At 45.9% G+C, this 26,718-nt stretch overlaps 1 protein-coding gene across 50 annotated transcripts in view; it reads right to left on the bottom strand.

Annotated features, from left to right (window-relative positions):
- ZMYND8 (zinc finger MYND-type containing 8) overlaps positions 1-26,718 on the bottom strand; it is a 149,623-nt gene that overhangs the window by 82,592 nt on the left and 40,313 nt on the right. For 20 of the 50 annotated variants that reach the window (XM_055266523.2, XM_063633354.1, XM_055266532.2 and 17 more), the window contains 4 exons: positions 18,624-18,772; positions 6,845-7,063; positions 2,791-2,904; positions 30-122 (listed from right to left, as the gene is read on the bottom strand). In XM_055266523.2, the coding sequence (XP_055122498.1) occupies positions 30-122; positions 2,791-2,904; positions 6,845-7,063; positions 18,624-18,772 (575 nt within the window). The remainder of the gene's footprint in view (positions 1-29; positions 123-2,790; positions 2,905-6,844; positions 7,064-18,623; positions 18,773-26,718) is intronic. The other 30 variants (XM_063633358.1, XM_055266537.2, XM_063633359.1 and 27 more) reach the window with 5 other exon arrangements.

Here is a 26,718-nt window from a genome sequence, read left to right as displayed (position 1 = left end):
AATGGTGAGGTTCTTTGATGGAGGCCAACCTTTTCCAATGTACAAAGGTCCATTGGATGGAAGATGTATTCCGCATAGTCAGGGTGCTGTTCCAATGGAACGGGCTTCTGGAATGCATCTGTCTATAAAAGAGAAGATATGCAGAGGAACGAACCCATCATTACTATGGAAAACCAAGCATTAATGCTAACAAAAGGCTTGAAAACTGGAGACAACTTTTCAGATAATATAGTTCTAAAGGTTTCCATGAAGGATGACCTTGGGGAGCTCCAAATTGATCTACCTTCTAATTCTGCCTGGTTATTGATAATTATGAGCCCAATTGTGATCCGATTTTATTCTTGGTTTTCAATACACACTCAAGAAACAGATCCTGTCCTCTTACATTAAGATTGACAATTACAACACGCACTGTAAGTTAAAAAGACGCTTTAACGAAATCAGCAACTTTCTCCCCTGACTGATTTCACGTTCAATGATTTACTTGAGAAATTAATGCCTTCTTCAATTTTTATTCTTGGTTTTTAATTCTATGGGGCTGACAAGTCTACATGACTCATTCTTTTTGTAAATAGTCATTAGCACATATAATTTAGCCTATGAAAATCGAAGGTAATTCCTTGCCACACTCAACATAAAAATTATACCATAGCAAAAAAACAAAAAACAAAAAAATTGTGCAAACCAAACTAAGGCTACACCTTTTGCTTCCACTGATTGAGATTTTGTTTAAAAGAGCCCAATTTGTTAAAGGTTCTCAACTGAAGGGTATTCAATCAGCATGCTGTAAATTTTTTTATCATCTCTTCAAAATTTCAGAATATAATCTCAAAACAAAAGCTTCTTTTTTTTCACAGATATAAAACCACAGTGATTAGCCCCAAGAATCTAAATTTAGCACCAAGAATCTACATTTCTGTACAGTACTCTCAGGAGTTGTACAAAGGGTCACCACTAGCCCCTATGGTGCCTTTGTGCAAATCAGGTAGGGGGCACCACGTCCGCAAGTTTCTCTTCATCTGTAGGGGCCAGGCGCCGTGACTCATGCCTGTGATCCCAGCACTTTGGGAGGCTGAGGCAGGAGGATCATTTAAGGCCAGATGTTCAAGACCAGCCTGGGCAACATAGCGAGACCCTGTCATTACAAAAAATAGTAATAAAAAAGTTAGCTGGGTGTGGCGGTGTGTCCATCTATAGTTCCAGCTACTTGAGATGCTGAGGTAGGAGGATCGCCTGAGCCCAGGAGGTTGACGCTGCAGTAAGCTATGATTGCGCTCCAGCCTGGGCAACAAAGCAACAGTCTGCCTCCAAAAAAAAGAAAGGAAGGAAGGGAGGGAGACAGGGAGGGAGGGAGGGACAAGGAAAGAAGGAAGGAAGGAAGGGAGGGAGGGAGGGAGGGAAAATATTCATCTATAGAAAAAATGTCATAATATGCTTATTATATTGTCAAAATAATATTATCTTCAAAAACAAGTTATTTTTCTGCCATTTTCCTGAAAAGTATTGTGATAAATATACAAACTACAGTGGCTATGGTATGACCTGGAACTCACAGGTGAGGCACCACTGTGAGGTACACAACTGGCCAGCCCTGCCCCGACATGCAGATTTTCCTCAAGGGGCAAAGGCTGTATATCAAATCCCATCTCAAAATTGAAGGAACTAACCAAATTCTCACCCTCTGCAGAAAAGTCACTGGTTGAGTTTTCCTTGAAGGTTCCATCATCAGATCTGGGACATAAATAAACTGTGTTGTGCTCAGCTTCCTCATTGAAATGGATTTTCCTAACTCCCATGGGAAGGAGCACAAAGCTCCCCTTGCTGGGTGTTGTAGGAGGTTTCACTTTGCAACCAGTCAGAATTTTCAATCCCCCTCAACGTTTTACTATGTCATTGCCCAATTGATAGGGTTTGGCCCTGTGTCCCCACCCAACCTCATCTCGAATTTTAATCCCTATATGTCAAGGGAGGAGCCTGGTGGGAGGGGACTGGATTATGGGGGTGGTTTCTCCCATCCTGTTCTCGTGATAGTGAGTGAGTTCTCACAGGATCTTGTAGTTTAAAAGTGTTTGGCGCTTCCCACCCCCCCTTCTCCTGCTGCAATGTAAGACGTGCCTTGCTTCCCCTTCGCCTTCCATCATCATTTTAAGTTTCCTGAGGGCTCCCCAGCCATGCAGAACTGTGAGTCAATAAAACCTCTTTTCTGGCAAGCCACAGTGGCTCATGCCTGTAATCCCACCACTTTGGGAGGCCGAGGCTGGAGGATCACTTGAGGTCAGGAGTTTGAGACCAGCCTGGCCAACATGGTAAAACCCCGTTTCTACTAAAAATACAAAAAAAAAAAAAAAAAAAAAAAATAGCTGGTGCAGTGGCGGGAACCTATAATCCCAGCTACTGGGGAGGCAGAGGCACGAGAATCACTTGAACCTGGGAGGCGGAGGTTGCAGTGAGCCAACATCACACCACCGCACTCCAGCCTGGGTGACAGAGCAACTCTCCATCTAAAAAAAACAAAACCTCTTTTCTTCATAAATTACTCAGTCTCAGGTAATATCTTTACAACAGTGTGAAAACAGACTAATGTACCAATTAAACACCTTTGGGACATACAGTGCTTACTACTACAGAGAATTAACTGAATGGCATCATACCTCATGTGTGATTTACACATACTTGAATTTGGGGACGCAAGGAGGCCCAAAGAATACCTAAAAAGCTAAGCTATTAACAGAACAAAACATATGTCATTACGTTCATTTACACTTATACCAAGAGGAACTTTCTTCTTACCCCTGGCTGTTTCATTTTCTGAATGGCAAACTTGAGCAGGTAGGATAACTGTTCAATGGTGAGCATTGTCATGGCTTTACTCTGGGTCTCGATGCATTCTGCTACTGTAATTTTCTACAAGTCAAAGTCATACACAAACGTCCGGTTAGAAAAAAGAAATTACCACCCATGTACTGATTTCTATTTTTTCAGTCAACTGACAAGACAAAAAGCAATTCTCATCCAAATGAGACTTGTTGTTTCACTTAGCAAAGACTCCTGGAACAAAATGTACCAGATCAGTGGGTAACTATTAAAAAGCATATCAATCTATTTCCTTATCAGGAAGCATTTTTAGCTCAGGAAGACGACATGATCTGAGAAAAGATGTGGGTAAACAGGGGCCCGAAAAATCATCATTATTATAACCTTTAGGTTTCAAGAATGGGATATAAAAGCAAAGGCCAGGTGGGCTGGTGGCTCACACCTGTAATCCCAGCACTTGGGAAGGCTGAGGTGGGTGGATTGCTTGAGCCCCGGTGTTGGAGACCAGCCTGGCAACATGATGAAACTCCATCTCTGCAAAAAATACAAAAACTAGCCAGGCATGGTGGCACGCGTCTGTAGTCCCAGCTACTTGGGAGGCTGAGGTGAGAGGATGGCTTGAGCCTGGGAGGCGGAGGCTGCAGTGAGCCATGATTGCGTCACTGCACTGTAGCCTGGGTGACAGAGAGAGACCCTGTCTCAAAAATATATATGTATAAAAAAAGAAAGTAAAGGCCGCGGATGATTTCAGGGTGATTACTTCACAGGATGGATACTTATCAACCATTTATCCTGATCCTCTTAAGGTTCTGGGCTGCCATTCAGGAAACTGACAAGGCATTAATTCAATGACATCACTGATGGAAAGGGACAGACTTCCCTGCAGAAAGATTACAAGGGAAAGCAGTGGACTAATAATACATATGACTTCATTGTCCATCTCCCTTACTTTGAACCCACCTAAGGCACTGTGTCAAAGTACACAAGGAGCACAACCTAACCTAACTGTCTATCTCCACGGGCAATAGATATCAGCTCCTAAGGGAAATTCCCATCAAAGAAGAGACCCAAAGGAACGTCTGAAACCAGATTCTGCTATGTAAATCTGGTACTATATCTTAAGGCTTCAGAATCCTTATGTAGCAGCAACAACAAAAATAGCAAATTCTGATCATGTCAGGAAACACTCTTTAACCATCTGTGTAGGGAGAGCTGAGAAAAGTTTTCTCCAATTAATTTGGATTCAGTTTCCATTTTTCACATCTCTGGGGCCTCCAAAAGGAACTCTCAGATGTGTCTCGTTGGTTGTCGAGGAAAAGGCCAACACAAGAGTCACTCAGAAGCTGAAAACAGTGCATGACGCACGCATCTATTTGCTTAGCTACCACAGCCTCCAACGTTCAGTCTTCCCAGTTGACTGCTGTAACAACTCATCCCTGGAAGAAATTCAGGGCCCCGAATCTTAGACACAGAGCACCTGTTTGTTTGATTCTGGTTTGTTTCCAGGTAACTTATCCATGGCAAACACTTGGGCTGCCTGCCCAACTATCATTCATTCCCTCTCACCCCCAACTCCTTCTTCCTGGCTGGCAGTGCCTGGTTCCCACAACACAAAAAGCACCACATATGCAATTTTCAAGGCTTTTTTGTATAAGGACTAGTGATGCAATACTGACCAATGAGCCCAGGGGCAAATCAGCTGGGGGATGACGGACAAAATCTTTCTGCTTGATAAAAAGAGATGCAAGGAGAGACACCCTCCTTTTGGGAGAATTTTTGTCTATCCACACATAATACCTGAACCCTAGCAGTCAACTTATGGCCATGGAGAACATGTCACCTCAACAATGAGATGGAAAGAGTCTGGCTCTGAATAAACTCTGGCCTGGCCCTGCCTCTAGGTTCTGATGATAATAAATCCATATTGTTTCAGCCCCCTTCTATCAGGAACTAGTGCTTGCATTAACAACTATATTTTGTTGGCTGGGCACAGTGGCTCACACCTGTAATCCCAACAATTTGGGAGGTCAAGGTGGGAGGCTCGCTTGAGCCTAGGAGTTCAAGACCAGCCTAAGTAACATAGCAAGACCCTGTCTCTACAAAAAACTTAGTAAGTAGCTAGGTGTGGTGGTGTGTACCTGTGGTCCCAGGTACTCAGGAGGCTCAGGTGGGAGGATCGCTTGAGCCCAGGTGGTCAGGGCTGCAGTGAGCATGATCTCGTTACTGCACTCCAGCCTGGGCAACAGAACAAGACCGTGTCTCAAATAAAAATAAAAGAACTATTATTTGCAGCAAAAGCATCCTATCAGAGCTGCTGTCATCTTTGCAATATCATTAAACAATTGGGAAAAGCTGGCCAAGACTAAAGAAAATTGGTGAAGGTTCCAGATCCCATGACAAATGTAGTAGAATGAGGTCAGCCTCTGCGTGCAGAGGAGGGCGCCGCTATACAATGCAAACCCTACATATTTCTCCATCTAGAGTAACCCAAAGAGAATGGCAGCAGCCTTTTGCCGTATTAGAGAGGACACCATTACAATATCATCGTCATCATATTGATTTCATGTCTACTTTCTTTTTGTGTATTTCTTATTTTTCTTCTCTCCCTACACAAAAGTATGACAGACACTGTCCTATAGCTTTTTTCCCTACTAAAGACATCTGGATGATCTTTCCATTTCACACATAGAAAGTTTCCACATTTGAGATCAAACTCCAATGTACCTTTTTTTTCTTTTTTTGAGACATGTTCTTGCTTTATTGCCCAGGATAGAATGCAGTGGCATGATTACAGCTCACTGCAGCCTCAACCATCTCGGCTCAAGTGATGCTCCAAGCTCACCCTCCCAAGTAGCTGGGACTACAGGCACATACCACCATGCCTGGCTAATTTCTTTAAACTTTCTGTAGAGATGGGGGTCTCCCTATGTTGCCCAGACAGGTCTTGAACTCCTGGGATCAAGCAATTCTCCTGCCTCGGCCTCCCAAAGTGCTGGGATTACAGTCATGAGCCACCACGCTCAGGCTCCAATGTATCTTTGAATCCAAGAGACATTCCACATTAAATAATTGTGGAAATGACATTTTTATTTTCAGCAATTCAAAAAAAATACCAGAGTTAGGGGTCTCCAAGAATAGGAGCCACCTCCGAACAGTGGAAACCCTAATAGCTGGCTTAATAAAGGGTGCCTGGGCTTTGCTACATAGGAGGCATACGCACTGCCCTGACTAGGCCCATGAACTGCTGCCTCCTGCCATCTGCCTGGAAGGTGTCCCCCAAATGGCTGCATGGCTCACTCCTCTCCTTCATCAAGTCTTTCTCAAATTTTAGTGAGGCTTTCCCAGACCACCACATTCAAAATGAAAACAGCTTGCCCCACCTTGGACCTCCTATTCCCATCCTGAATTTGTTTTCTTCACAGCACTTTTCTTTTAACTCATTATATGGAACTTTATTTATTTTGGTTTTTGTCCTTTTCTGCTGGAAAAAAAAAAATGGTTCATGCCTGTTTTTGTGCACTGTCAAATCCCCAGCACCTAATAGGCACTCAAGAAATACTTGTTGCACAAAAGAAAGCATCAGACGGCCACCACAAGGAACATGCAACCAAACGTGGTCTTCTCAGCTTGGCTACTGCTGATGATTCGATGATGCGGCAGGCAACAACATCCAAGACGGAGAAAACAGCAGGAGATCTTTTCAAAATGTGTGAGCCATTCATGATTTGGGAGTTAATTTTCAAAAAGTTCATCACAGAAGATGCAGAGACGACGACTACAGATCTCCAAGGAATCCAAGGTCTCATGAGAAATTAGAAATAATATTCTGTGCAATTGTCTTTCCAAGAGCTGCAGTACTGCAGCCACTGCCGGTGTTGGTCAAGAAGGGGGTGACCAGGATAGAACAGGTGGAAAGCAAGAAATTTCTCTTTTCCATCTATCTGGATTATTTGTAAATTTAAAAATAAAAGGAAGAAAGAGAAAGGAGAGGAAACGAGGCAGGTAATGCATTCATTCATCAGGAACTAACCTCACATTCAGGACAAAACCAGTCCCCCTCTGGTTCCGATGTCAGTCTCAGACACTTAGCGTGATAAACCCGGGGACAGAGCTCACAGCAAAGGACTTGGCCTTCCCGGTGACAAACCCAGCAGTAGAAATCATTCCGTCCATCCTGCGGTACAACATCAACAGGGTCTGTGGTGAGTGGCTGCTTCATATAGTAAAACGGACCATGTCTTAGTTCTGACTGAAATGTAGGCAAGAAAGACAGGTTTGGTTTCAAAACAAATGTGCATTCTCAAAAGGAATTTGAACAAGTACATCAATAACAACAAAAGAAAATTACAGCATTTCACAAATTCATTAAAAAGCCAAACTAATCTTAGGTTATTCTACTAAATACATAATTAGCAAGTTGTTAAAATTATGAAGATTTTTCTGTTTTCTATTTTAAGAGGCCACGACTAAAAGCTGGTATCTAAGAGTTACAAGGCAGCCCTAGCAGAATGGCACATTGCCTATAACCCAGATCTACCTAGGTTCACATTTTAACTCTACCATTAACCAGGTGCATGACCTTGGACAAGTCTCTTAACCTCTCACCTTCAATTTTCTCATCTGTAAAATGGAGATGATAATGCCTAACACTTCGTGGTACTGTGTTGCTATTAAATGGGGTGATATGTATGCCTGTTTATCACAATGCCACCATACTAACAATGCTAATGTGGTTGGAAGCCCAACTTACGGAAGTCCCAATTTACAAAGCCAATAAAAGCATAGTAGTTTGCCCTGGGATTCTTTAAATGGAAGACATTTAGAGAATAGATCAATAGGGTTTGAGTCACCAAAAAATGATTGTCTAATTTTTTTTTCTCTTTCTTTTTTTCAGAGACGGAGTCTCGCTCTGTTACCCAGGCTAGAGTGCAGTGGCGCAATCCTGGCTCCACTGCAACCTCTGCCTCCCGGGTTCAAGCCATTCTCCTGCCTCAGCCTCCTGAGTAGCTGGGACTACAGGCGTGTGCCACCATGCCCGGCTAATTTTCATATTTTTAGTAGAGATGGGGTTTCACCATGTTAGCCAGGCTGGTCTCGATCTCCTGACCTCGTGATCTGCCCGCCTCAGCCTCCCAAAGTGCTGGGATTACAGGCGTAAGCCACTGCACCCGGCCAGTTATCTAATTTTTAAGTTTACCCCCAATACATAAAGCATTTATGAGCCAACAAGAGGCTTCCTAAAGCCATAATTCTTGAACATGGTAGGTCCTTGTTTTTGCTAGGGAGCCATATCTCTTATTTGACATCAGCGATGGCAGAAAGATGAGATGGGTGGCCAACTCATAGGAGGTCGACCTCTTCCTGGTAAATTATGGAATATTATGGTATATTACGGAACCCAGCAAAGCCACACTTGAACAGAAAAACTCACTCAGGAGAAACTCATAATGAAAATGTCTATCAGAAACAAATACGAAATCCTATTTAGGAAGTACACGTGTAAGTCCAGTGGGAAGGTTCAAAAAGACCTGGTAACTAGCTATGTGACCTTAAGAAAGTGACTCAACCCACTTTGAGCCTCAATTCCCTGGCAATAAAACCATGGAGAATAGTTCAGCCACAACCATATTCCCTACCCTCAAATAAATCTCACTGTATAACACGTTTCTTTTCTGTCCTTCAGTAAAACATGATGGTTTCCTCCATAAGTATCTTCTATGTTGGTGAGATCCTGCAAACTTTTTGATGATACTACGAATGGGGATTTACTAAACGGTTATCATTGATACACAGAAATGCTGTCAGATTTCTAATACCGACCTCATATACAGACAGTTCCAATAGTTTATTGATTGAAAATCATATTACTCTAAGTAACATCAGTTTTGTCTTTTCCTATCAAATACTTTAACATTACTTTTCTTTTTAATGGCTAGGACCTCCAAAATAATGTGCAAGAGTTGCCAAGAAGGCAGGCACCCATATCTTGTTTCCAGATTTATTATGAGGTTTTGTTTAGTATTTGAGACAGGGTCTTGCTCTGTCGCCCAGGCTGGAGTGCAGTGGCATGATCTCGGCTCACTGCAACCTCCACCTCTGAGGCTCCAGTAATCCTCCATCCTCAACCTCCCAAGTAGCTGGGACTACAGGTAAGCGCCACCATGCACAACTAATTTTGTGTGTGTGTGTGTGTGTGTGTGTGGTTTTTTTTTTGTTTTTTGTTTTTTTTTTGTAGAGACAGGGTTTCACCATGTTACCCAGGCTGGTATTAAGAGGTTTTACTGTTCCCAAATGCCTGGTATTTCCACAATCCTTGATGAAGAGCCTTGTAGATGCTTGTTTAGCTGACCTTTGTAAACCAATGTTTCTAAGCCTCTCTATTCTCATTTCTGCAAAGTAAGTAGCTAATACTTATAAATGTGATTGCATAATTCTTTTTTTTTTTTTTTGAGATGATGTTTCACTCTTGTTGCCCAGGATAGAGTGCAATGGTGCAATCTCAGCTCACTGCAACCTCTGCCTCCCAGGTTCAAGCGATTCTCCTGCCTCAGCCTCCCAAGTAAGTGGGATAACAGGCACCCACCACCACGCCCAGGTAATTTTTTGTATTTTTAGTAGAGACAGGGTTTCACCATGTTGGCCAGGATGGTCTCGAACTCCTGACCTCAGGTGATCTGTCCATCTCTGCCTCCCAAAGTGCTGGGATTACAGGTGTTAGCCACTGCTCCCAGCCGCATAATTCTTTAGCCCAGTTATTTCCCTGTGTCAGATCAACTTTTAAGATAGAGCTCTACTTGGTTTCCAGAGAATATCACTGCTACAATATTTTTTTCATGTTACATTTTCAGCATGCCATTGCACACACCATCTTCATTTTATCCTGACAACCACCCAGAAAGGTACTAAGAGCACTCCCTAATGAGAAAATCAGAAATCAAAAATGCTCCAAAATCCCTAAGTTTTTGAGCACTAACATGAAGCCACAAGTGACCTCTTGTGATGAGTCACATATATTATTTAAAATATTGTATAAAATTACCTTCAGGCTATGTGTATAAGGTATGTGATATGGTTTGGCTGTGTCCCCACCCAAGTCTCATCTTGAATTGTAATTCCCATAATCCCCCTGTGTCATGGGAGGTACCCAGTGGGAGGTAATTGAATCATGGAAGTGGTTACCTCCATCATGTTCTGGTGATAGTAAGTTCTCACAACATCTGATGGTTCTATAGGAGCTTTTTCCCCTCTTCGCTCTGCACTTCTTGAAGCAGCCATGTGAAGAAGGACATGTTTGCTTCCCCTCCCCACCTTGATTGTAAGTTTACTGAGGCCTCCCCAGCCATGCTGAACTGTGAGTCAATTAAACTGCTTTCCTTTATACATTACCCAGTCTCGGGTATGTCTTTATTAGCAGCATGAGAACAAACTAATACAGTATGTATGAAACATAAATGAATTTTATGTTTAGGCCAGGCGCAGTGGCTCACACCTGTAACGTCAGCACTTTGGGAGGCCGAGGCGGGTGGATCACCTGAGGTCAGGAGTTCCAGACCAGCCTAGGCAACATGGTGAAACTCCATCTCCACAAAAAATACAAAAATTAGCTGGGCATGGTAGCACATGCCTGCTACTCAGGAGGCTGAGGCAGGAGAATCACTTCAACCCAGGAGATTGCAGTGAGCCAAGATTATGCCACTGCACTCCAGCCTGAGCGACAGAGCGAGACATCATCTCAAAAAAATATGTATTTAGGCTTGGGTCCCATCCCCGAGACATCTCACTATGTATATGCAAATATTCCAAATTAAAAAATAAAAAAATAGAAAATAAAAAACACTTCTGGTCCCAAGCACGAATAAGGGATACTCAACCCATACTAGTCTTACTTGACGTGTAGAAAAACTTGGTTACTTGGTTAAAGAGATTTATCTGACCTTGGAGCCCAGAGCAAAGACTCAAACCTGGGTCTCCCAGCACACTCTCTCTTCCCTACAGCCCTCATAAGACAATGCTGAATCCAGGAGAGTGTGTGTTGACTTAGAGACCCCCCTCAGAGAACATTATCTGTAATGCAAACTAAGTTCAGATTAATGCACAAAGCTAGAGGGAAAAAGCGTCTGAAAAATAAGATGACTACTAAAAACCTGACAGAAGGGGACACGAACAGCATCCATAGCACAGGCTCTCAATCTTGGTACTGGTGACACTGGGGACCAGAAAAGTCTTTGTTGTGGGAGACGTCCTGTGCATTGCAGGGCAGGTAGAAGCATACCTGGCTAGACTCCAGTAATACTAACACTCTCACACACATAGAATTAGGACAACCAAAAATGTCTCCAGACTTTGCCCAAAGTCCCTTGGAGGGCAAAACTGCCCCTAGCTGAGAACCACTAATGTAGAGGGTCTGCTCTCTGCCTAGGAAAATGGTTGCTTTGAATTTATTGTAGGGGTATGGGGGTGCTAAAGAGGAGATGGGGGAGGAGCAGCAGGAAGGCGAAGAGAGGGTGGGGAATTCCTGTTGAAAGATGAACTATACATACCGAGCAAGCAGAACTATTTCCCTTTTTTCTTTTTCTTTTTTTTTTTTAGAACTATTTCTACCCTAAGTGGGGTCTTCTAGAATGTTACTGTGGTTTTTGTAAGATAACAGTAAGCTGTATTTTCAGTATCTGACTTCTTTTCAATAAGTTAATAATAGGATAGGAAGAGTTGTTAAGAAGCTAGAAGAATCGGCTGGGCACAGTGGCTCAGGCCTGTAATCCCAGCATTTTGGGAGGCCAAGGCAGGTAGATCACCTGAGGTCAGGAGTTCGAGACCAGCCTGGCCAACATGGCGAAACCCCGTCTCTACTAAAACTATAGGTGGGTGCCTGTAGTCCAGCTACTCAGGAGGCTGAGGCAGGAAGAAGTGCTTGAACCCGGGAGGTGGAGGTTGTGGTGAGCCAAGATCGCACCATTGCACTCCAGCCTGTGCAACAGAGTGAGACTCTGTCTCAAAAAAAAAAAGAAGCTGGAAGAATCACATATGACTGCATATCTCCCTAACCAGCAACTCAAATCCTCTCCGTCTGATAGTAGCCGAGGTACTGATCCTTCAAAATTAAGTTTCTCCTGGTGCTCCCCTCCCAACCCCACCACCCCCTGGCTGGGGCTGGCTGCCCCTAGGAGGATCCCGAGGACTGCCTGGCTGCTCCGTACTCTTTTCAGAAGATTTTCTCCTTTCCTGAAACAGCAGCAGTTGCTGAGAGCTAGATGCCTGGTTAATCTCCTTATCAATCAGATATTTTCCTTATCTGCTGCTTGTAAGTGTTTCCTGTACCATAAAAATAATCTGGTAACAAATATGGAACCTTTTAAAAAGGGAAAGCAAATCATTTCTGAGATATGATTTTTCTCCCCTACATGTATAATGTGTGTTACCAGTCTGATAACTAGGGAAACAGGTTGCAACCTGTGTTATCATGGAATATTTGCAGGTTATTACAGGATACTGCAGGAGAGAAAATATTCTTATTTCCCTGCTTCCATAGGCTGGCTAACAAAAAAGTAGAAAAGGCCCTGTCTATTTGCTTCTGGAATACCTTCAATGATACCAGGAGCCGGCAAACTTTTCCTATAAAGGCTTCTATAAAGATAGTAAATACTTGAGGTTTTGCAGGCCATAAGACCTCTATTGCAAATACTCAATTTGGCCACTGTAGTGCAAAAGCACACACAGACAGTACATACATGAATGACTGCAGCTGTGTGCCAATAAAACTTTATAAACACAGGCTTCAGGCAGCATCTGGCCCACAGGCTGTAGTTGTAGACACCTGGTCTACATAAACCAGAGTATGGGTGCTCTGGCTGTGTGTAAACATAAGGTCCATGTGTGGACGATGAGGACCATAGACTCCAGTTCCTACAGAGGCCACACAGGGAACATACCTGAGTGAAAAAAACCGTAGCTTCACCTCTCACTCTCCCACATCTGGTAAAAGCATGAATACTGCAAAGTATGTAAGAAAAAACCACCTAGCCCTGGAGTGTGGGGATGCACTGGCATTCAACCTCGCAGTGGGGGAGACAGCAGGGCTGGGCAGAGCTCAGACCCATCTTACAGAGGCAGCCCCCACTCAGCTCCAGTGATCCAGGGAGTTGGGCAGATGCAAACTCCTAGTGTTGCCTGACCTTAGGGAGAAACTGGCAATCCCTGCACTCCCCTGAACTGTCTCAACTGTTAATACACTGTCTCAGCCCAACAAAAGACTTCTGTGGGCCTAATGCAGTGGTTCACACCTGTAATCCCAGCAATTTGGGAGAATGAGGTGGGAGAATAGCTTGAGCCCAGGAGTTCGCGACCAGCCTGGGCAACAAGACCCTATCTCTACAAAAAGTTAAAAAAAAAAAAATTAGCCAGGCATGTTGGGGCACACCTGTAGACCCAGCTACTTGGGAGGCTGAGGTGGGAGGATTGCTTGAGCCCAGGAGGTCAAGGCTGTAGTGAGCCACAATGACACCACTGTACTCCAGCCTGGACAACAGAGCAAAGCCCTGCCTCTTTTTTTTTTCTTTTTTTTTTTTTCCTGAGACAGAGTCTCACTCTGTCACCCAGGCTGTAGTGCAGTGGTGAGATATTGGTTCACTATAACCTCCGAGGTTCAAGCCATTCTCATGTCTCAGCCTCCCGAGTAGCTGGGATTACAGGTGCGCACCATCATGCCTGGCTAATTTTTGTATTTTTAGTAGAGATGAGGTTTCACCATGTTGTCCAGGCCTCAGGTGATCCGCCCACCTTAGCCTCCCAAAGTGCTGGGATTACAGGCATGAGCCACCAGGCCTAGGCCTGCAAAGTCTTGTCTCTTTAAAAAAAAAAAAAAGAAACAAAAGACTTCTGTGAAATGTCCCAGTTTTTAGGGCAACATGTGGGCCCAAGAAAATAAGTACTAGCCACTCATTCATGATATGTAGACACCCTGTCCTCAGAGAAGGTGAAGAGGGGCCCCATCATTTCTTTGCTATATTTGATCAAAGATACACCTAAGGCCATTCTGTACAAATCTGCTGGCACATTATTTCTCAATCCTTTAATGCAAGGGAAAAAAAACAAAATACCTCCCAAAAGGACGTTTGAACTCAAATGTGTCAGAACTAAAGAGCAGAGTGGTACTTATCTGTAAAGACCCTGACGTCATTTTGGGCAAGGCATTTCTTGCCCCATATACTACAGGACATCCATTTAGCAACCTGACCCTCCTCCACAAAACGCCGAGAGCATCTTCCCAGGCATTCTCAAACCTTTCTAAGGGGTGAAAACACTGGACCAAAGGTCTTTAGAAAATGCATGGTAAACCTTAGGATGCTTTTAAACCCTGAAAATAAAATGTGTTTTAAAGCTCTTCTTTAAACTTTTGGTTCAGCGCAGTGGTTCATGCCTGTAATCCCAACACTTTGGGAGGTTGAAGCAGGAGAATCACTTCAGCCCAGGAGTTCGAGACCAACCTGGGCAAGAAAGAAAGTGAGACCCCATCTCTATAACAAAATCAAAAAACTAGCTGACATGTGCCGATAGTCCCAGCTACTTGGGAGGCTGAGGGAAGAGAATTGCTTGAGCCGGAGAGGTCGAGGCTGCAGAGCCGGGGAGGTTGAGGTTGCAGTAAGCTGTGATCATGTCACTGCACTCCAGCCTGGGCAGCAGAGTGAGACCCTATCTCAAAAACTAAAAATAAAAATAAATTTCTCTAAAATGAATTCCTAATATATGATAAATGGGTGGAATAGGGACCAAACTTAAAACTCATCCCATATTTCTACATGGTAATAAAACATCTCTACCAAAAATGGAAATATATGGATTATTTGCCTTTTTTTTTTTTTTTTTTTTTGAGACAGAGTCTCACTCTGTCGCCCAGGCTGCAGTGCAGGGACACGATCTCAGCTCACTGCAACCGCTGCCTCCGGGGTTCAAGAGATTCTCCTGCCTCAGCCTCCCAAGTAGCTGGGATTACAGTCCTGAGCCACCACGCCCAGCCTATTTGCTCTTTATGAGGTGAGAATGGCTTTCTTTCTAGAACAATGGAACAAAGAAGAGAAACTAAAGTGAAGAAAAAGAAGAAGACAGTGGAGAATCTTCACATATGCCAAAGTCAAAAGAACATGGACATGGAAAGAAATTCAGAGGTGGATGAAATGAGCAGAGCAGGCTGAGTATGAGACGACAGGGAAGGGTGGGGAGTGTGGCAAACAAGCAAGCACAGGCCTGTGTCTAAAGGGGCAGGCTTGACTCAGCTCCAGCTGTTGCTAGATTTTGCTGAGTGCTATGGTCTGAATGCTTATGTGCCTCCCAAATTTCTGTGTTGACATTCTAACCCCAAGGTGATGGCATTAGAGAAGTGGGGCCTTGAGAGGTGATCAGGGCCCTGCCCTCATGAATGGGATTAATGCCCTTATAAAAACGGACCCCAGAACTTGGCCAGGGGCGGTGGCTCATGCCTATAATACCAGCACTTTGGGAGGCCGAGGCGTGTGGATTACCTGAGGTCAGGAGTTTGACAGCAGCCGGGCCAACATGGTGAAACCCCATCTCTACTAAAAATACAAAAAAAAAAAAAAAAAAATTAGCCAGGTGTGGTGGCGCATGCCTGTAATCCCAGCTACTCAGGAGGCTGAGGCAGGAGAATCGCTTGAACCCAGGAGGTGGAGGTTGCAGTGAGCTAAGATTGTGCCACTGCACTCCAGCCTGGGCAACGAGAGGGAAACTCTGTCTCAAAACATAAATAAATAAAAAATAAATAAATAAATAAAGGGACCCCGGAGAGCCCAGGTACTCAGGAGGCTGAGGCAGGAGGACAACTTGAGTGTCCAGCTTGAGCAATATAGCAAGACCCCATAGGCCGGGCACAGTGGCTCATGCCTGAGGTCGGGAGTTCAAGACCAGCCTGGCCAGCATGGTGAAACCCCATCTCTACTAAAAATACAAAAATTAGCTGGGCATGGTGGCAGGCGCCTATAATCCCAGCTATGTGGAGGCTGAGACACAAGAATCTCTTGAACCTGGGAGGTAGAGATTGCAGAGAGCCAAGATCGCGCCATTGCACTCCACCCTCAGCAACAAGAGTGAAACTCCGTCTCAAATAAATAAATAAGGCCAGGTGCGGTGGCTCATGCCTGTAATCCCATCACTTTGGGAGGCTGAGGCAGGTGAATCACAAGGTCAGGAGTTCGAGACCAGCCTGGCCAAAATGGCAAAACCCCATCTCTACTACAAATAAAAAAATTAACTGGGCGCAGTGGCGGGTGCCTGTAATCCCAGCTACTCAGGAGGCTGAGGCAGGAGAATCACTTGAACCTGAGAGGTGGAGGTTGCAGTAAGCCGAGATCACACCACTGCACTCCAGCCTGGGTGACAGAGCGAGACTCTGTCTCAAAAAAAAAAAAAAAAAAAAAAAATTGAAAAACTCAGTTCCTCAGTCACTTGCCATTTTCAAGTACTGAAGAACCACATGTGACCTGTGGCTACCATCTTGGACGTGATTTTTTGTTTTGTTTTGTTTTTTTTTTTTTTTTTTTTGGAGACAGAGTCTTGCTCTGTCGCCCAGGCTGGAGTGCAATGATGTGAATGATGTGATCTCAGCTCACTGCAACCTCCACCTCCCAGGTTCAAGCAATTCTCGTGCCTCAGCCTCCTGAGTAGCTGGGATTACAGGCATGCACCACCATGCCCGGCTAATTTTTTGTATTTTTAGTAGGGACAGGGTTTTTGCCACATTGGCCAGGCTGGTCTCGAACTCCTGACCTTAGGCGATCCATTCGCCTCGGCCTCCCAAAGTGCTGGGATTACAGCCATGAGCCATCGTGCCTGGCCAGACATGAGCATTTTTACAGGAATTGTCTATTTCATACACAGATTGTATGATTATTTTACTTAGCAGAGAAACTGGCTTTATGTTTCATTTTTAATACTACTATTTATGGCATTTAGCTCAATGTTCACAACCCTGTGAAATTCGTGGTAATAGTATCTTTCATGCGCGTTTCATGTGCGTCCGTGTGAAGAGACCACCAAACAGGCTTTGTGTGAGCATCATGGCTGTTTATTTCACCTGGGTGCAGGTGGGCTGAGTCCGAAAAGAGAGTCAGCGAAGGGAGATAAGGGTGGGGCCGTTTTATAGGATTTAGGTAGATAAAGGAAAATTACAGTCAAAGGGGGGTTGTTCTCTGGCGGGCAGAGTCGGGGTCACAAGGTACTCAGTGGGGGAGCTTTTGAGCCAGGATGAGCCAGGAGAAGGAATTTCACAAGACAATGTCATCAGTTAAGGCAGGAACAGGCCATTTTCACTTCTTTTGTGGTGGAATGTCATCAGTTAAGGCAGGAACCGGCCATCTGGATGTGTACGTGCAGGTCACAGGGGATATGATGGCTTAGCTTGGGCTCAGAGGCCTGACAGTATCATTATCCCCATTTCAGTAGATGAGAAAACTAGGCACAAAAGAGGTTAACTTGCCCACAGCCACACAGCAAAAGCAGGGCTGGCATTTCACTATGTAATTTTGAGAGTGAAAATAGATTCATGCTCAGAAACACACACCTCTCACAGGCCTGGGTATTTAACCGTTGCTAGGTCTCCTTCCATGGAAGCGACAATCTTGTTTAATTCAACTTTCCATCCCCAGGGCCCACTCCTCTACTCAATAATTCACAAAGTGGATGAATGCATCCCTAGGAACCACTGCTGAAGAACAAGTGGCATCAGAACCAATGGGACACTGTTTCCTTCATGCTATGAGATCCGACCTCAGTCCAGGGGGATAGATACAATCCACCAGTAAGTCCACTAAAGTGCCTCTCCATTTTTGTAATCTGAAGAGTATCTAGCCTGCCCCAGAGAATTCTAAAGCTAGAAGGTCCCTCAGAAAAGATCCAAACGGTGAACGGATTTTTCCTAGCTAGCTGACTGGTGCTAGATGCCAAGGGAGGGTGGGCTCTGGAAAGAATCCTGTGTGCTTCCATGAAAAGGAACTGTGACCAATTACCTAAGCCTGCCCCTGGCAATGCCTCTTACCAGAGAACTAAACCCTTAATTTTCTTTTTTTTCTGAGATAGAGTCTGGCTCTGTCACCAGGCTGGAGTGCGGTGGCACGATCTCGGCTCACTGCAACCTCCACCTCCCAGGTTCAAGCGATTCTCCTGCCTCAGCCTCCCGAGTAGCTACGACTACAGGCGCATGCCACCACAGCCAGCTAATTTTTTTTGTATTTTTAATAAAGGCGGGGTTTCACCAGGTTGGCCGGGATGGTCTCAATCTCTTGACCTCATGATCGACCCGCCTTGGCCTCCCAAAGTGCTGGGGTTACAGGCGTGAGTCACTAGGCCCAGCCTCTAAACCCTTCATTTTACAGATGAGAAAACTGAGGCCAGAAGGGAACTTGCCTCAGCCAAGCAACCGCTTCCAGACAGAGCTGAGAACTAGTCCTATGGGCATGGCCCAGGAGGGGAAAACTCCTCAGGCCACGTGGGGAAAACAGTCCTAAAAGCATGAAAAAAAAAAAAAAACTAATACAAGGAAATGCCCCAAACCCTAAAGAATTATATACCCTCATCTCATCTGGGTCCCTGCTCTGTCCCCAAAACAGATCTGAAAACCCACTGGAAATTTCTACACAGGCCCATTTTGAGCCACCTTTTTTTTGTCCAAGGCAAGACAGCCAGCACAAGGCAGCTAGCTAAATGCCAAGAAAGCCGGTGCTTACAAGGACCCAGAGAGGCTCAGCGCTACTAGCTGGCCTCTGTCCCGCCAGTGAGGACACCGTTCCCAGCGGCTGCTTTACCTGCTCCTTATTGTTACTGTTCAGTAAGCCAGGTTTCTTTTTCTTTTTAATGGGGCTTGTTGATGTGTCCTGCGGCGAGTGGCCATTGGAAGAATGTGGAGGGCTGGGGAACTTTCTTTTCTGGGCTGCTCTCTCTGCAGAGCCAGGATCTGAAAGAGATACAGGACCACAGGTTTTAAAGCAGTCAGGGAGGCCTGGGCCCCACAGGGAGGAGGTGTGGAGGAACAGAGTGTGGGAACAGAGTGCATTCTGTCCCCCAACTCCCGAAGCCACTTCAGTGTTCTTCCTCCCAGAATATACGTGCCCCTTTCTTCGCTGTCTGCCTCAACAGTCAGACAAGTATTTCTTTGACCTATGTAACATTTTTGTAAAATCTTAGTTTGTTGCCAAGATACAAAAATTAGGAAATTTCACATAATAACCTAGATTTTTCACTTTTCTTAAAAAAACAGATTAGGAGGGCCAGGCATGGTGGCTCATGCCTGTAATCCCAGCACTTTGGGAGGCCAAAGTGGGCAGATCACAAGGTCAAGAGTTCAAGACCAGCCTGGCCAACATGGTGAAACCCCATCTCTACTAAGAGTACAAAAATTAGCTGGGTGTGGTGGCACATGCCTTTAATCCCAGCTACTCGGGAGGCTGAGGCAGGAGAACTGCCTGAACCCGGGAGGCGGAGGTTTCAGTGAGTCAAGATTGCGCCACTGCACTCCAGCCTGGGGGACAGGGCAAGCCTCCAACGTGAAAAAAAAAAAACCAAACAGATTAGGACCTGCAGGCCCCTATAGCACCAGATACAGCTGAGTAACAGCTACCCCACTTTTAGATGGAAACATGTGCAATCGCCATTCTTCCCCACTACGTTCCTGCTAATGAGACCGAGGCCAACCTGCCAAGAGTCATCACACAGGCACCAGTATTGTTCTTACCCCAAAGAAATACGACTTCTCCATGCCCATGCCTGATTGCAAAAGCAGGAAACCAAAGAAGATAGACCAGGAAGGCCATACTTCAAGGAAACGAGGGCACACATTCTCCTTTGTGGAAAACAACATCATTTATTCGTGTTTAATAGGCTATGAACTGTAACTGTGTGAAAAGAACACACCCCACCCACCGGGAAGTTCCCGTGGCCCCACTGCCACTGGGCCTCCTGTTTGAGACCCTCTTCCAAAAAGAGCAATACAAATTACATCCTTGTGGATTCTCACCAGCCCCACTCTTGTGCATGTACCCCTTGTTTTCATCTTTCAGCATCTCATTTAAACACATGTACACTTCAGCCAGGCACAGTGGCTCACCCCTGTAAACCCCAGCACCTTGGGAGGCCAAGGCAGGCGGATCACCTGAGGTCACAAGATCAAGACCAGCCTGGCCAACATGGTAAAACCATGTTAACGAGATCAAGACCAGCTGGGCCAACATAGTAAAACCAGTCCTCTGTTTGCAGACCTTTGTTTCAAGTGCTTTGGGTATAGCCCACAGTGCTGCAATGCAGTCATCTTGCCTTTGTTCCTTTTCCACTGTATTTGTAGAATGTGTTTCTAGAGGAGATTATTGGGTCAAAGGCTAAGTGGAGAAGAAGTTTTCACGAACAATGGCGGGAGGTCATGAGATCAAGACCAGCCTGGCCAACAAGGTAAAACCCTGTCTCTACTAAAAATACAAAAAAAATTAGCTGGGTGTGGTGGCACACACCTGTAATCCCAGCTACTTGGGAGACTGAGGCAGGAGAATCGCTTGAACCTGGGAGGCAGAGGTTGCAGTGAGCCGAGATCACACCACTGCACTCAAGCCTGGGTGACAAAAGTGAGACTCTGTCTCAAAAATAATAATAAAAATACATAAACACATGTACACTTCCACTACCATCCATTCAATCTTCACCTCCAAGGACTTGAATCCACTCCATGCCCAATGGTGGTCTTCTTAACTTAGGGACGACGTAATGACACAGCCTGGTGCACCTGACATCCTGAGGAATGAAAGCTACGAATACCACAAGAGGGGTGAGCTGTGCCAAGACCATAGGGGGATGGGGTGGGATGGGATGTGAAATCCAGAAAGATGTCAATGACCAAAGATGCTCCTGCCCCAGTTTTACCACTCAGCATATAGGCTGCATGGTGCATCTGTCTCCCTGTCTGCAGGAGGGTCACTGACAGCAGATTAACAGCATCCAATGTGGTCCACGCAAGGCCTCCTAGTGGTTGACTTTCGTGAAAACGCAAAGTATCTTCCAATAGATTCACAAAGGAAGACAATGAACACTTTCCCAAAACCCAGCCCACAGGATGGAACTCTCCAGCCTCACCGTGCAAGCTTCTGGACAATCCTGAACAAATATTCAGGGTGCTGCGTGGAGACCCAGTCATGAGTGGAAATTAAATGCTAGCAACAGGTACCTTGAGGGTGAACAGACCTGAGAGTCCAGAGATCAAACCGCAGACATCAAAAGGGAGGCCCAGAGAGCCCAAAGCGCTGGACCAAAGGCACACAGCAGCTAGTTAGTGGGAAAACTCACGAAAGAGACGCAGAGGTCAGCCTAGCCAACATGGTGAAACCCCGTACTTTTGTACTAAAAATATAAAAATTAGCTAGGCATGGTAGCGCACACCCATAATCCCAGCTACTTGGGAGGCTGGGGCAGGATAATCACTTGAACCCGGGAGTCAGAGGTTGCTGTGAGCGGAGATCATGCCGCTGCACTCCAGTCTGGGAGACAGAGCGAGACTCCGTCTCAAAAAAAAAAAAAAAAAAAAGGGAGAAGTCCAGCCCGGGGTGAGCACATTCCCCCAGAGAAACCTCCCCTCCCTCCCACATGGGTCCTCACCCAACTCTCGCCACTGTTCCTGAAAACTTTTTCTCCACTTGGCCTTTGACCCAACAATCTCCTCTAGAAACACATTCTACAAACATAGTGGAAAAGGAGCAAAGGCAAGATGACTGCACTGCAGCACTGTGGGCTGTACCCAAAGCACTTGAAACAAACGTCTGCAAACAGAGGACTGCTCTAAGATTACAGTCACATGGCCAGACACCGCGCTCACACCTGTAATCCCAGCGCTTTGAGAGGCCAAGGGGGAAGGATTGCTTGAGCCCAGGAGTTTGAGGGTATTGTGAACTATGATCACGTCAGAGCCTGGGTAAAAAGGAGAGAGACTGTCTCTGAAAAAAAAAATTTTTAATTAAAAAAATTTTTAAGTTCTTTAAAAAGATTAAAAAACACCTGGGCAACATGGTGAAACCCCGTATCTACAAAAAATATAAAAATTAGGCTGGGGGCCGGGTGCGGTGGCTCACGCCTGTAATCCCAGCACTTTGGGAGGCCGAGGCAAGCAAATCATCTGAGGTCAGGAGTTCGAGACCAGACTGGCCAACATGGTGAAACCCCATCTCTACTAAAAATACAAAAAACTATCTGGGTGTGGTGGCACACGCCTATGGTCCCAGCTACTTGGGAAGCTGAGGCAGGATAATCGATTGAGCCCAGGAGGTTGCAGTGGGCCGAGATCTCACGACTGCACTCCAGCCTGAGCAACAGAGCGAGACCCGTCTCAAAAAAATAAATAATAAATAAAGTGTATCTAGCACCATTAATGGACCAATATTCCTCCCAAAAAAAGATTTAATATACACATCAATGTTTGCATAAACCTAGAATATTCCTGGATGAACACAAAAGTACAACAAAGCTCAACTTGGGGACTACTGGTTGCCTTGGGAGGGGTGCCTGCAGGGAGTCCGAGGGAAGGGGAGTCCGGGGAAGGATTATTTTTCACTCTATACCCTTGTGTACTGTATTTATCATGTGCCTGGATGACGTTAGGAAAATAAAGAAAATTGGCCAGGCGCGGTGGCTCACACCTGTAATCCTAGCACCTTGGGAGGCTGAGGCGAGCAGATCGCTTGAGGTCAGGAGTTCGTGACCAGACTGGTCAAAATGGTGAAATCCTGTCTCTACTAAAAATACAAAAATCAGCCAGGTGTGGTGGTGCGTGCCAGTAATCCCAACTACTAGGGAGGCTGAAGCGGGAGAATCACTTGGAGCCAGGAGGCAGAGGTTGCAGTGAGCCAAGATTGCACCACTGCACTCCAGCCTGTGCGAAAGAGAGAGACTCCATCTTTAAAAACAAAACAAAACAAAAGAATGCAAATTATCAGGCCCCACCGCAGATCTACAGAATCAGAAACTCTGGGGTAGGGCCCAGCAATCTGTTTTAATAAGTCCTCCCGAAGACTGGGCGGTACACTAGTTTGAGGAACGCTAGGGTATGTGTATGTGTTTAGGAGATGGGGTCTGAGTTCTCGACTCTACACAATCCTGTTCCACACTGGCGAGCCAGAGCCAATGGCCTCTACTTCCAGACATTATTTGAGGGGTTGGTTCAGGACTCAGGATAGAAGCTAAGCAAGGGGGCCAGGCTGGAGAATGAGGCTAAACAGGAAACAACCCCAGGCAAGTCTCCACCTCTCAGGGCCTCAGGGCCTCACCTGCAAAATGGGAAGAGATGGGGAGAAAGGGACTAGACTAGAAGTTCTTGTTTAGGGCCGGGCGCGGTGGCTCACGCCTGTAATCCCAGCACTTTGGGAGGCCGAGGCGGGCGGATCACGAGGTCAGGAGATCGAGACCATCCTGGGAAACCCCGTCTCTACTAAAAATACAAAAAATTAACCGGGCGAGGTGGCGGGCGCCTGTAGTCCCAGCTACGCGGGAGGCTGAGGCAGGAGAATGGCGTGAACCCAGAGGGCGGAGCCTGCAGTGAGCCGAGATCGCGCCACTGCACTCCAGCCTGGGTGAAAGAGCGAGACTCCTTCTCAAAAAAAAAAAAAAAAAGAAGTTCTTGTTTAAAGACCAGACAGTGCTCCAGGGACCCTTGAACAGGCCATCACTGTATACAGGAGTGCAATTTCTACGGACATGGAGCCATAGCTTACTTCACCTTTGCAAAGGTGTCCTCAGCTCCAATGATTAAAAATTTCAGGGCCCCCAGAGATGTTAAAGTCCCTCTTCAACATTACTTAGTTTAATGAGAAAGAGGGGGAAAAAATCACTAGAAATTAATACACTTGTAAGCGATTTAGAGTTGGCAAGCGACTATCACCCAAGCCCACCAGGAAACAAAGGGGGAAACTGAGGTTCTGCTCAGCAAGAGGTAGGGGGAGGTGGGTCCTAGCCCAAGGATGCTCACATCTGAGAGTATTCCAAACCTTCTAGTTTCAGCGAAACATAAAAACCCCAATTCTGTTTGCTGTTACAAACACACCAGTTCCCCCTGGAGTTGATGAGAGTTCAGTGACTGTATCGAAGGGGTCGAAATCTGATAGGTTCCAAACAACAGACACATCAGTCAACAGCAGGGGATTTCAATGAAGGCTTGTAGGGAGAAGAATTAGGAAATGCCTGCTGGATTCAGTATCCTTCGGAAGGATGAGACAGCAGGGTGGCATTATGACTTAAATGCCCCCACTCCAGTGGGGGCTGGGCCTCTGCTGATGATGGACTGGGGGTGTACACCTCACTGTAGCCGTGGTAACCAGGCTCCATAAGGACCCTTTCCAGAAAGCTGAGTCAATTTTTTCTTCTTTAATGATTTAATTCTGACAAGGATGTATTGCCCAGCGCATTTCATCTATAAACTTGGAACAATGACAAACAGCCACTGTCGACTGAATCACTGGTTCACCTTGGATCTGAAAGACTTTTCTGCTGCCTTTTCTGAGGGAGTAGGACCTGTGACCCCACCGGGCTGCCTCACTCACAACCCTCTGCTTCCCACCCATCCCCCAAAAATGAGTGGTTCTGAATGAGTTAACGTGGGTGAGGGAGGAATGCAGCCATGTGGACAGGACAGAGCAGTGACTCAGGAAAACAGCTTGGCATGGAGCGGAAAGCAGCAGAATTTTCCTCTCCTTGTGACATTTTGCTGAAATTGTAACAATATGGGAAGGTCTACTGGGTATTAAGAACCAGGCATGAGGCCGGGCACGGTGGCTCACGCCTGTAATCCCAGCACTTTGGGAGGCCAAGATGGGCAGATCACAAGGTCAGGAGTTCGAGACCAGCCTGACCAACATGGTGAAACCCCGTCTCTACTAAAAATACAAAAATCAGCTGAATGTGATGGTGAGCACCTATAATCCCAGCTACTCAGGAGGCTGAGGCAGGAAAATTGCTTGAACCCAGGAGGCGGAGGTTGCAGTAAGCAGAGATCATGCCATTGTACTCCAGCCTGGGCAACAGAACGAGACTTTGTCTCAAAAAAAAAAAAAAAAAAGGAACAAAGCATGTGAGGAGATCCTTCCCAAGCCTGTGTCTTGTGATCCACCAGAAATCATCCCGGAGCTCAGCACTTCCTGGATGTCTTTTGATTTAAGGGGCATCTTAATTCAAGATAACTCAGGCTCATAGCTTTCCTCAGCCAAGAGTATGAAGAGCTAAGAGTTTCGGCCAGGTGTGGTGGCTCACGCCTATAACCCCAGCACTTTGGGAGGCCGAGGCAGGCAGATTGCCTGAGGTCAGGAGTTCAAGACCAGTCCGGCCAACATGGTGAAACCCCACCTCTACTAAAAATACAAAAAAAATAGCCAGGAGTGGTGGCGTGCGCCTGTAATCCCAGCTACTTGGGAGGCTGAGGCAGGAAAATTGCTTGAACTAGGGAGGTGGAAGATGTGGTGAGCTGAGATCACACCACTGCACTCCAGCCTGGGCAACAGAGCAAGACTCGGTCTCAAAAAAAAAAAAAAAACAGCTAAGAGTTTCTTTTATTATATGAGATATTCTAGGCACTGTTCAAAATGCATTTCCTGTAGTTCCCACTAAGTCACCTGCCTGAGATCACGAAGCTACCAAGGAGCAGTGCTGGGATTTGAACCCAGGCAGTGAGACTCCGAGGGCCAGAGCAGTACTGGGATTTGAACCTAGGCGTGAGACTCCATGGGCCAGAGCAGTACTGGGATTTGAACCCAGGCAGTGGGACTCCGAGGGCCAGCTTCTAACCTCTGCACCACATGGCCTTGCACCAGGAGGGGCTCATCCTCAGCCCCGTAGCAAGAGGACTCCCTAATTTAGGGTCTATGATTAAAGAGTACACTCTCATTTTGCCTTTTTTCCCCTGAACTGCAGATGGAAGTATGGGGCAGGGAAGGTCCAACAAACAGTTCCAGGAACTGGGAGAAGGTGGAAAGTAGTGTCATTCACTGATGACACCGTTCTCTCAAAGGCAGTCCCCAGAAAGCACATTCACCTTCCAAACGGTGGCATCAGTCCCTGAAATAGGCTGGGGGCTCCAGGGCCATCTCACCTCCCCTTTTCCAGCCTCCATCAAGGCTAGGCCTCCCCAGCAGGCCACATCAGGTACCCGCCCCCCACCCCACTCCTGCCCCCACATCCGGCGCCTGAGTCACAGCACATGCTGTTCTCCAGGGGCTAGGAAATGACACACCATTACAGGGAATTGTCTCCTCCCTCAAGGGAAAGGGCTGCAGCTGAAAGGCCGGGAGCTTCTTGTGTTTTTGTGGGTGTTTAATTTCCTTAATGATGTCGACAGCAAGCCTGCTGGGGCCAGAACGAAAAAAGAAGCTTGGTCCACAGGCTGAGACAGGCATGACAGGCCACAGGAGTAGGGCAACCAACCATGTGCTTAGCTGGGTCCCGGGCAAACCAGGACACATAGATCAAGGCATATGCTCTGATGGGCCAGGTTGCAAACGACAGAGAGGCAGGATGCCACAGTGGTGGGGAATCAGCTTTCTGGCGTCAAAATGCATGCAGAACCTGGCTGTGCTCTCCCCTGCAGTGTGACCTTAAAAAGGCGACTTAACCTCTCTGTGCCTCTGTTCTGTAAGATGGAGATAATGGTACCTTGAAAGTTATCGAAGAAGTCAACGAGTTAATTCACGTAAAGCTCTTAGTATAATACCTGGCAAATAGTAAGCACCCATTCAATGGTAACTAATGGGTAACTATTTTTTTTAACCAATTACTCTTCCTCCTTTTCTTGCTTCTCTTCCATCTCCTCCCCGACTACTGCCCCCACTCCAGAAACACAGCTTGCTTTCTAGAAGGAGCATGTTAAATCAATTCCACAAGTTCAAA

Source organism: Symphalangus syndactylus, chromosome 24 (genome assembly GCF_028878055.3).
Source record: "Symphalangus syndactylus isolate Jambi chromosome 24, NHGRI_mSymSyn1-v2.1_pri, whole genome shotgun sequence".
In the NCBI taxonomy this organism is placed as follows: Eukaryota; Metazoa; Chordata; class Mammalia; order Primates; family Hylobatidae; genus Symphalangus; species Symphalangus syndactylus.
This window is presented reverse-complemented; position numbering and strand designations above follow the sequence as displayed.